Source organism: Lepidochelys olivacea (assembly GCF_965140295.1).
Source record: "Lepidochelys olivacea isolate rLepOli2 genome assembly, chromosome: 15".
In the NCBI taxonomy this organism is placed as follows: domain Eukaryota; kingdom Metazoa; phylum Chordata; order Testudines; family Cheloniidae; genus Lepidochelys; species Lepidochelys olivacea.
In genome coordinates this window covers 14,552,768-14,563,907 of record NC_140425.1, presented here as the reverse complement: position 1 = coordinate 14,563,907, position 11,140 = coordinate 14,552,768, and the positions used below count along the sequence as shown (strand labels likewise).

Genomic DNA, 11,140 nt, shown 5'->3' with positions numbered 1-11,140 from the left:
ATTAGAGACAGATTAGATCATGGTCTATCAGACAGGCAGGCAAAGCTAATGCTATGTCTGCACAGATCCGGGTGGTTATTTTCCAGTTCTCTGAAACACAAGCTTCTCTCTCTCTCAAACCGCACTCACATGCCCTCCACTTGTACTGGTGCACACATATGCACGCGCACTCATTTGTAATGCACACCCACATGCTACAGGGCTTCACGGTTAACCAGATTCCAGGAGTTGTTTGAAACAATATAGAAAAAAAAGGTTTTAATGAACATGGGCTCATTTGAATTCCAACTTTAAAACAAAGTTCAGTTTTAAAAGTTATTTTTACTTTCAGGAAAGATGAGAAATTAAAGTTCACCAAAAAGAGGAATTCTAGAGAAAACGTAACTAAGGCTGTGGAATGAATGGGCATTCTGCATACACAGGTGCAGAGATACAAAGATAGACAGACGAAAGAATCACCCACAAAGACACTGCAACCATGGACCTAGTACCAGCCTGTGGTCACCTCTCACTGCTACCAACACACCTGCCAGCAATTCACAAAACCTGCCATCACCACCCGATCAGCCCTTCCCACACAGACCTGCCCCTGCCCTGCTGTTACCCACAGCACACAGACACCTTCCAGTGTCCCTTTGGCTAACAGAACTATCAAATCATCATATATATTGTTCTTTCAGTGAAATGGAAGGGTCTGAAATATAGTTACCAGTATGCTTCAACGTGTCAGGATATAGCTGGGACACCGTAGGCTTGGATGGAGCCACCCACTCTTGTAAACATTAATAACTGACAACATAATAGCACAAGTAACTTCCCAGTGGCCCATCTCCATGGAACACAGGGGAGGTAAAACCTTCTGTCCATATTCCAGCTCACTGGAATATAACTCATAACTGATCTAGCAGTGAGCGAAAAATCAGGAAACCTGTTGCACTATTAAGTTTTAAAAACTGATTTTAAAACAGAATCTCTCAGCTGAAGATGCTGAAAGTTCCCACCAAGTGAATCCCTTCACTCTCCAGGCAGCATAGGCATCTTTCCTGACCAGTAGGCATTGCTATACCCGCTACTTTTGTTGAGGCCACAGTGTTAAAAGCCCCCCCCCCCCCTCTTCCTCCTCAGGAAGTAGTAAATGTTTCAGCCACACCTTTATTTCTGTTGGTAAAGACACTAAACTGATGAACAATCACAGACACACAGTACAGCATAATGTTATAACACACCCTGCTGGAGCAGAGTCTCCCAATGCTAAAATTCAGATGTCAGATTTGACCTTTGCTCTCTTCAATCTGAGCTGGGCCTTTGACAGCTATAGTGTCCCTCCTCTTCCTTTGTTTAAAACGGTGCCTCTCGATCTTTTTCCAGTCTAGTTCTTCGGATCTTCCCATCAGTCCTGGGTAGGGACCCCCTATGTGATCGCGACCTGGCCTCGCTCCTCTTTTCCCCTCATCCTCCTTTTCTGCCATAGCAGAGGCAGCCAACAGAAAAAAACAAAAAAAACCAACAGATTTCGTTCCAGTGGGAAGACGTTGTGAGAATCATCAGGAAATGTCAGCTGCCACCAAGGTTGAATTCTCCAGTTCAGAGTAAGAGACACGAATGCCAATTAGCTCTTCACTAAGAAGCTCCATGTTCTTGCACGCATCTGAAAGGTTCCCATTTTTGCAGGAATGTGGGAGATGCCCATTTATCTCCATGTCTAGTGAATTCCCATTGTGGTGCCATGCCAAATCTGTCTTGCATTTACTCAAGTCCTGCATGTCAGTATCTTTGTGGATAGCACCCAACTCCCCATTGGCGTATATGTCCAGGGCGTACTCACTGATCCTAATGCTGGCATTCTCTCCATCCCCACCATAAGTGGAAGTCCTAGTACTGGCAGTACCAGTCTTGAACTGCTTCTTGCCTACAATATGCTGCCTGAGAATTTTACGGAAGGTGAGTCGGAATTCCCTGATCCGGTAGGCATAAATCAATGGGTTCACTACAGAGTTGGCATGAGACAGGATAATGGCCAGGTACATCAGCCAGAGGGGAGGACGGGCACAATCTGGGCAAAAGAGCGTGAAGCAGTTTATTATGTGGAGTGGAAGCCAACAGACAGCAAACAACCCAACGATGATGGCCAAAGACTTGGCCGCATGGACTTCCTTCTGCAAAGTAGAGCGTGAGCGTTCCCCATGTACCATCTTGTTCTCCATCTGTTTGAGCTGCCGCCTGGCTGCCAGAAAGATTTTCAAGTAGATGCCAAACATGAGGAGGAGGGGCACCAACACACAGGCAAAGAAGTTGTAGTAGACCATGTACTCCATGGTGACCACTGTCTCGAAGAAACAAGCTACCATGCTTTTACTGCAGTTGCTGGACAAGGAGTTATTGGTGTCCTGAGCTTCCCTCTTGGAGCATTTGTTCCAGCCCAGCATGGGTGTCAGGCCAATGATGAAGGATAAGACCCAGCAGATGGCAATGATACCTTTGGCTCGCGAGCTGGTCACCAAACCATTGTACCTGGAAAGCAGAGGAGAGGAGGATTAAACAGCGTAACTGGTACAAGCACCTGATGCCCAAGTAACTTCCCAATGCTCATCTCCATGGCATGTATGGGGGAGGTACTTTCATGGAATACTCCAGCTCGCTGCAATGTGCTTATCCAAAGCATCACTGAACTGCAGTGCTGAGCCCATTTCCCTCAATCCAGTGAGGGCCAGAGTGATGTTGCACCTGAACGAGGAGCCCTTCTAATCTATCCTTTCCACTCTTGGGTGGCGAAGCCAGCAGCACAGGTCAGCTCCAAACAAATAAAGCCGATCAACATTTCCCTTCTCTGCCTTACAAATACTCACTCATGGTTATGAGCCTGCTTGTCAAAGCATAGAGGAAGCAACCGCCCTGCTCTGCCCCTCCGCCCGCAGGGAACTGAAACACCCAGAGCTGCTGCTCTAACTTTATCTCTATGTACTGCCAAAGGCAGAAATAGCTACTCAGCATCCCTGTTGTATAGTGTTGCTTGCTCCCTGTCTGAGTGCAGGTAGGGTCCCAGGAGTACAGTACAACTGCCCAGTGTCACAGAGCTCTAGGATACTGTGCTAGTTGCCCAATTCATAGAGTTTATAGCCGGGTCTCAGAGAAAGGTCACCATTGGTTCAGTATCAGAGCTCAGACAACACAGCACTCCTTTGATGGCAGTCACTGGGAATTCAGTATGGCCAACCCAACGCTGATCAACTGAGACGGGATCCAGAACCAAGTCTCAGAAGCTGAGCAACGCTGACAGTTGGGCCTTTCACAAAATACCCAATGCAGCATGGCTGGCTGCCTCAGCTGAAGATAAAGGACTCTGAATAACAGGACCTACTGTGGTCTGGCAGAGCTCTGTGGTGAACACATCACTATACCCCTCACGCCCGTGCTTTCGGCAATAAATCCACCCCACTATTTTGAGAGAAAAAACAGAAGCACGGTAAGCACACCACCAAAAGACCTTTGTTTGTTTCAAATATTAGCTGATCCCTGGGGCTAGCAGGCTGCTGTAAGCCCTCAGCTGAAGGTACCAGTTGTACGCTTTGAAAATATAAGTCGTAGTAGTGTGTCACATCTGAGTACAATCTCTTTTCCCCTCATAGTACTTCACACAGAAAGGGAATGGCAGGGTTCCCACATTGTCTGTTGCTGGGTCCCACACTGTACTTGACCCTGTGCGGGCGTGATCTGACTAGGGGCTGCTCCCATGTTCTCCACTAGTTGCACTGCTTCTTTCCCCATGTCGGATTCTTTTAACAATCAAACTTTAAAAAAAAAAAGAAAGAAAGAAAAACAACCCTCGCTCTCTTTCTCAATGGGTTTGTTCTTCCCACACACACTCCTCTCGTAAGGCGGACTAAAGCTCTGCAGGGAAGGGGAGGAGGGATGCTGCTTGTCTCAGCCAGAGAACAGAACTGGGAGCTGGCATGTGTTCTTAGCTCCTGGAAAATACAGCCAGGCCTGAGATGGGAGTGCAGGATGATCATTCATTTATTCTTTAATCTCATTTCAAAAGCATAAAAAGTGGGAGACTGGGGGAAAAACAAAAAAGCATGCTGCAACTCTTTTCTCTACAAGCTGGCGAGAGGACTCAATCCAGATCTGGAAGCTAGATAAGGTTTCTCTAGAAACTGGTGACAGTTGTGTGAATCCTCAGAAAGTGTCAAGAATACTGCCAATCCAGGAGGAGAGAAGTGGAGTTACTCTTAAGTTCAGTTTTAACCGACATGAATGGAATTATACCTGTACTTCAAAACATATATTTAAAATTACAAAGAGGGAACAAGAGATTGGCAGATGGCACTTGAAGCTTTAAAAAAAACCCTAGAATTGGCTGCATCCTTGTCAGGAGGAATTTTGAAATTGTACAGCTGTTATCCCACGGCTGGAGAGGTCCCTTCCCTGACACTAAAAATACATTTATTGCAGCTCCCAGTGACCTCTTGCCTCCCTGTGCTCTTACCCTCTGGGGATTTCCATGCAACAGGCTTCAAAGGCTTGTGAAACAGCTTTTAACCCAAGCATCCTCCTTGCTGTACTGCCCTACAGTACTGGGCTGGCAGTAGAATTAATCAGCATAGAACTGGGTCCTTCTATAGCACCTCTCATTCAGGGATCTCCAAGAGGTTTGAGTTGTGCCTCAAACAATCCCGTTTGACAGGTCCATAGAGACAGAGAGAGATGAAAACACATTATCTACAAACAAGTTTGCAGCAATTCTGAAAGTGTCAGGACAAGGTGACAAACCTCACCACCTCTATAACCTAGTAAGAAAGTGATCTCAGGTCTGTAGAGATTCAAGGACTACACACAGACTGGATTTATTGCTGTAGAGCAGCCAAGTGCTTTAGAGATGGGAACCAAATACAAATGTTTAAATAGATAGAAATAAAATCATTAATATAGGATCCAAGAGGGCGCAGGCTCTGAGCATTTAAAAAGTCAGATTCCTGCCCTGAAGAGGTTATAATCAAAGGGACTGATCCTATCAACAGTTACTGCAAAGCTTGACCCCCATTGATTTCACTGGGACCATTCATGGATAATAAGTAGTGAGTCTGGTAGCAAGTGATACTCCAAGGCAGAACATCTTCCAGATGTCAAAAGCCTCGTTACAGTGAGCTGTTCTGGTGCTTCTCGAGCAGCCAGGAACTAACACATGGCTATTGGTGTTAGCATACAAATGAGGAAATAAACTACATTCACTCCAAGCAGGGCTGTTTAATTCTACGCCAGCAAAAGCAAGGGTGTGAAAAACAATGTTTGCCCCAAAACAGGTTACATCGGGAGGGAAGAGCATTACAAACTATGGACAGAAAAAAGGGTGTGAACCCAGGGATGTTTAAGGGCGCATCTGACTGCTCAGATCCAAAACATGGGATTTAAAACAGAAAATCAGCCATTTCAGCAGCCACTTTACTTGCATACGGTTCAATTATCAAGCGTGAGCTACCATACCACATCTGAACTCCAAGATTAGCAATAGGGCAACTAGAGTGGACATTTAAGAAGACTTTTCAGCATTTCAGGTTTCAAGCAGGGCTCACTACATCCAATTAATTTCAATCTGTGGTGATGAAAATGTGACCTTTCATTCCAATATGAAAGGTCACACTAGCCAGCAGGAACACCTTACAGAGAACTTCCAAGTGACTGGGAACATGGGTCTCCGCAATCCTAAGAAAAGGGGTGCCCACAATTACTTGCACATCTAGGTTATCCAGGAGCAAATCAGAGTGGGAAGAAAGATTTCCAGTTCAGCATGTTGTTATATGTATTGACGTTGGATCATCACAAATAAAAGGATTTCTTCCATCGTTGTTTGCAGTGTTGTTGTAGCCGTACTGGTCCCAAGATATTAGAGACAAGGTGGATGAGATAAAATATTTTCTTGGACCAACCTCTGTTGGTGAAAGAGAGAAGAGCTCTATATCAGCTCGAAAGCATGGCTCTTTCACCAACAAAAGTTGGTTCAAGACATTACCTCACCCACCTTGTCTCACAAATAAAAGCTTGTTACCTTTGAGAATGGGGACAATGTGCTGGACAAATGGTAATTTGAGAACTTTTCTGTTTGACTGCAGGAAGAAAACCTGTCTTCTTCTATCCAGTGCACCTCACCTACCTGCTATTTCATCATGGGAATACCTTTTATACCACCCTCCCCCCACACACGCACAGTCATATGCTTGGACATTGTGCCCTCTTAGCCTTTTCTAGCAGCAAAGGACTTGGGAAATGCCTATTGTTCTTGGCCAACAACTTTACCCTAGGGCTAACCAGGACCAACCAGTTTTATTTATAACACCCAGGTTTTGTTGTACCAGTGAGCAGAGGCTCTCAGTGCACCTGGCATATTAGGGACATGAACGACTTACCCCTGAACCATTCAACATCAACATTTTTGGAAAATAATGTTTAGAATTTATGGGATATTTTTAATTCATCACTGATTGTTTGACACCCACTTTTTAAAAAAAATAATTATACCCAAGCGTGTGTATTTTCCCCACCAGCTCTCGGACAGGTCAGGAATGTTGCATCTTTAACAAAAGATCTTTTCCTCCAACTGTCTGTCAAATGTTTGTGTTACTTAGGTGTTGAAAAATGACATTTTGAACACTGTGAATATCACTTCCCCTTTCCATTAACCAGGTTTCGCTTTCTCCTCATGTCTGAGGTCAGAAATCTATTAAGCGATCTATTGATCCATAGATTGTTCTAGGGGAAACAGAGTTGACAAGATTGACCACTGCTACTGGAAAAGACAAACAAAGGGGAACACACAGGCCCTTTTGTACACCAAGCTACACACAGGTTTTTGTACTGATTCAGCGATGTTGCTCATGGGTGCAATTTGTTACCGAAATAGTTAAGTTGGAACAGTCCCCTTGTGTGGGCACAGCTATACTTGTATAAAGGTGCTGATATTGACGTAGCTTATTTCCATAATGTAATGGTATAGCTTACATCCTAGACATGTGTCCAAACTAGGGGGCTGTAACACAACTTTACTGGTTTCCAAATCTATCTGCTAAAGGATATAGTTATAGTGGTACAAAAGGCCATACAGACCAGCCTTCAGGTGAAGAGCACTGCATTAGTTCACAGTGCAGAGAATGTCTTCACAATGATAAGGGACAGAAGCCTTTTATTCTTAAAAGGATGATTTTATTAATCAATAGGAGTTCTGGATGGCCACGCTGCTCACAAGTGGCAAAGCCACAGCTAAGCCATGCAGATCATCTCAAATGATTCACCCTCAGAGGTGGTGATTGCAAAAGTATGTAAGTGACTCAACCCTTCAAAAGCCAAATTTATCGCATCACCATGGAATTGTTACATACCACACTAAAAGGGGTTTTGCAGATACATTTGGGAGACATTAAGCCTTATGACCCCAGTCCTGCAAACATTTACATATGCTTAACTTTAAGCATGTGAATAGTCCTAAGGGGACTACTCACATACTTAACTAAGTCTGGTACTATTTTTATATCCTTCCACCTGTAACAGGCCAGGTTTCCTTAGCACCACGAGTCCCACTGTGAAGACCTCACAGGAAGAGAAAAATATAATTAACACATCCTAGAAACCTCTAAAAGAGGCATAAAACAGCTTCCCTAGACATAATAATTAGGCTTGGAAGGATTTGATTTTTATAGATAAATGTTGGTAAATGTTTATTTTACCCCACACACCCCAACGAAAACATATTTCCGTCTCTAATCACTGAAGTTTACCAATAGGCAAAATTAGAAAAATCCTGTTTGAGAACTTAGTTTTACAGATATTAACTTTGTATAATTTTGACATGTGATGTTGATAATTTGTGTTTTAACAATTATAAAGCTTAACTATTTGAACCTCAACATTTACTGTCATTAAATAATTATTTTCTAACTCTCCCTGAATTTCCTGCAACTGTGAAAATTTAAATCAATAAAATTTTTAAAAAGGCTTAAAAATTAAACATCCTTATCTGTCAAAATTATAAAACATAAAAATCTAATTTTGGCAACCTATAAATAATGATGGGATTTTAAGGCCTAACTTTTAGGAGCTTCAGGGCATAGAAGCAAGGGTTGAGCATCCTTTTCAAACCCTGGGACTCTCCCTTTTCCAGTGACAAAATGCCCCTTCAGTTTCTAGCCCTCATGGATCACAAGATGCTAAACTTACCAGTCACTTATACAAGAGTGAATATTTACACTTCTGTGCCTTGGGCCAGTGTAATTTGGGGGAAGAGATGCCACCTTTCTGGGGAAGATGGTAACATTTGTATCCTGGATACTGCCTGGTTTAATAAATAAATACAGTGTGGCCTGACGTGGTGTGCTATTGTACATTATCCTTGGTTGCACACTGCTACATATTTTGCATTCTTCTGATTTTCACAAGCATCACAAGTCTTTTGCAGACTTTCCACTAACTTTAAGTTCTGCTGTAGGGGGAATTAGCTACTCCATATGTTAGTCTTCTACCAGTTACATGAAATTATGCAATCTTTCTATTACATATAGGCTTGGCACAATTAGATTTTGATGGAAAATATCAATGTTTATTTTTAAGCATTTAAAATTCTTATTGCTTTAAAGTTCCACAGTTGTGCAAAATGACAGGGGTGTATGTCAGACAGTAATTATTAAATAACAGCAGACACTGAGATTAAAAAAATTAAAGCTCCATAACCAACTAACACAAATTGTCATCATTACATGTCAAAATATACCCAGTAAATATCCTTAAATCAAATTTAGTAAGTTCTCAAGCAACATTCTGCCTATCAGTAAATGTTGATTATTATAGATATATTTGCTCATCAGTTTCTGTGTACGGTGAAATCAACATTTACCAATAAAAATTTAATCTTTTCAAGCCTTCTGCTCCTCAGTAAATATGCTCAAATTCATCTGATGCACTATTAATAGAGATGAGTGAATAATTCAGACTCATTCAATGAGGTTTGTCTCTCTCTGTGGCATTCGCCTGGGACACAGCACTTGGAAGAGTACCGTTCAAATGAAATTAGCCATTCTGCAGCCTACTTGGCTGATCGTTCTAAGAAATTAGAAGCCTATTGCTAAATTGTGCAGCCATATTTAATTCCTATGCAGAACAGGCAGCAGGCCTATCCTTCCCCACCGCTGGGCCAGGTCTACACTAAAAAGCCAGGTCAACCCAGCTATGTTGCTCAGGGATGTGAAAAAGCCACACCCCTGAGAGACACAGTTAAGCCAGTCTAACTCCAAGTGTAGACAGTGCTAGGCCGATGGAAGAATTCTGCTGACCCTGGTACCACCCCTACAGCAATGGAAGAACTCCTCCCCTTGCCTACACTGAACCGTTACAGCTGCACCATTTCCAGTGATAACAGAGCCTTAGAGGTTACAGCATGTTCCCGGTGTGTCTAGCCTGCTTTGCTGACTGGGGCTGCCATGGAGGATGGGGGAAGATGACTGCCTCCTCCATGCTCCCTTTGATCTGGCAAAAACACCCACAGGGGCACTGGGAGAGAATGGTCAAAGGGATGAAAACTGTCTCTTGCTCCTGCCTTTCCCCATCCTTTGTGCATCTCTGCAAGGATCAGCGGAGAACTGGGCCCTGAGGGTTTCCTTATTGCTAGAAAGGCACAATACCTGGAAATTAGGCTTTATCTCATTATTTGCTTTGGGGTATAAGTCAAAGAATTACCAAACGGGCAGCAAATTGCTTTAATTCATCAAATAGTCAATTAGCTGCAATACTGAATGTGCCTGCCCCCAGGGCGCTCTCGGTCTCTCCCCACTGCCAGGTTCCTCCTCCATCCCTCCATTTATGTCTGAGGGGGGAGGAGAGGAGAGGGCAGGAGAACAGCCCACATCCACTGAGCAGGATCAGGCTGCAGTCACCACCTCAGGAGTGTCTGGGTGGCAAATAAGAAGCAAGAGCTGTTACAATTTCCCTCTGCAGACGAGGGCATCAAAATAATCTGCTGGGGGGTACAGGGGTGAGGTGTGGCGAGGAACAAGCGAGAGGGGAAAAGGAGAGAGAATGATACATAGGAATGGAGAGACAGTTCAGAGGTGTCACTAGTCACAGCCTGCTCTGCTCTGGTCCAGGTTGCCCTTGCTGGAGAATGGAGGGTATCACTCATTTACAGGCTTCCTCTGTGTCTTAAATGCCTGAGAAATGACGCAGAGGCATTGTCAGTTAACTGCTCCACAGAGCTCCCCACTTTGTAATAAGCCCAGGATGTACAGGGTTTGACCTGCGCCGGGTGACAGTCAAGTCCCATCCTGGCAGCATGTATCTGCAGGACTGTGATGATCAGATAGAGTGGCAGCTTCCACACACAAGGTAAAATACCCCCCTGGCCCACGTGAATCTGGCCACTTGTCCATAGAGCAGCAAATGATCTGTTTCAGTTTGCAAGCTCTAATTTTGAAGATCCTTTTCTTCCCCAAAAAGATTCAGTGTGTGGGGTGCCCGCTTGTGGGATGGATTTGGGACAGGACCAGGCCGTCACCAAATAGCTTTCTCTGTTAGAGACGCTGCACCTGATCCACTCTGGATCCTCTTGCTCATGTTGAACAAAAAGCGCACTCTCCCTCTTAGCCTGTGTAGGATTAAAAGCGCCCCCCACCCCGACCCCCAAGAATGCCTCCCATTCCCATCTGCATGCTTATCCTAGAGCAGGGGTTCTCAGGACAAATTATTTGGTGGCCTCAGAGTGTGGCCACCAACTCTTGCTGGTGGCCACTCACACTTTTTCCTAAAATACTTAATTAGCTTTAGGTAAAACAAATAAATATGCAGATACACATGTCCAAATCGTTGTAATTTATGTATTACTGGCTAGTAAGTCTGCTGTGATAAGTGATATTAATCAACATACAAGTATCACTTATCACAGCTGACTTATCAGCCCCAGCAAGTCTGGGGACAAATTAAGCCTTGGATGGGAGATCGGGGGAGGCATCAGGGGCCAGGGGAGATGGGGTTGGCTGGGGGAGGCAGCAGGGTCTGGAGCCTGAAGCCCCGTGGCCGGAGCCCAGGCTGGAGCCCAAACCCTTGCAGCCAGAACCTGCCTTGCCTGAAGCCCAAATCCTGAGCCCCACTGCCTCAAGAAGGTGGG

The 11,140-nt window shown here is 44.3% G+C and overlaps 1 protein-coding gene across 3 annotated transcripts in view; it reads right to left on the bottom strand.

Annotated features, from left to right (window-relative positions):
• Positions 1 to 243: 243 nt before the first annotated feature.
• The window catches only part of ADORA2A (adenosine A2a receptor), a 31,382-nt gene continuing 20,485 nt past the window's right edge, over positions 244 to 11,140 (bottom strand). For all 3 annotated transcript variants that reach the window (XM_084649606.1, XM_084649605.1, XM_084649607.1), the window contains one exon: positions 244 to 2,511. In XM_084649606.1, coding sequence (XP_084505732.1) covers positions 1,545 to 2,511 — 967 coding nt within the window. In that variant the 3' untranslated portion in view covers positions 244 to 1,544. The remainder of the gene's footprint in view (positions 2,512 to 11,140) is intronic.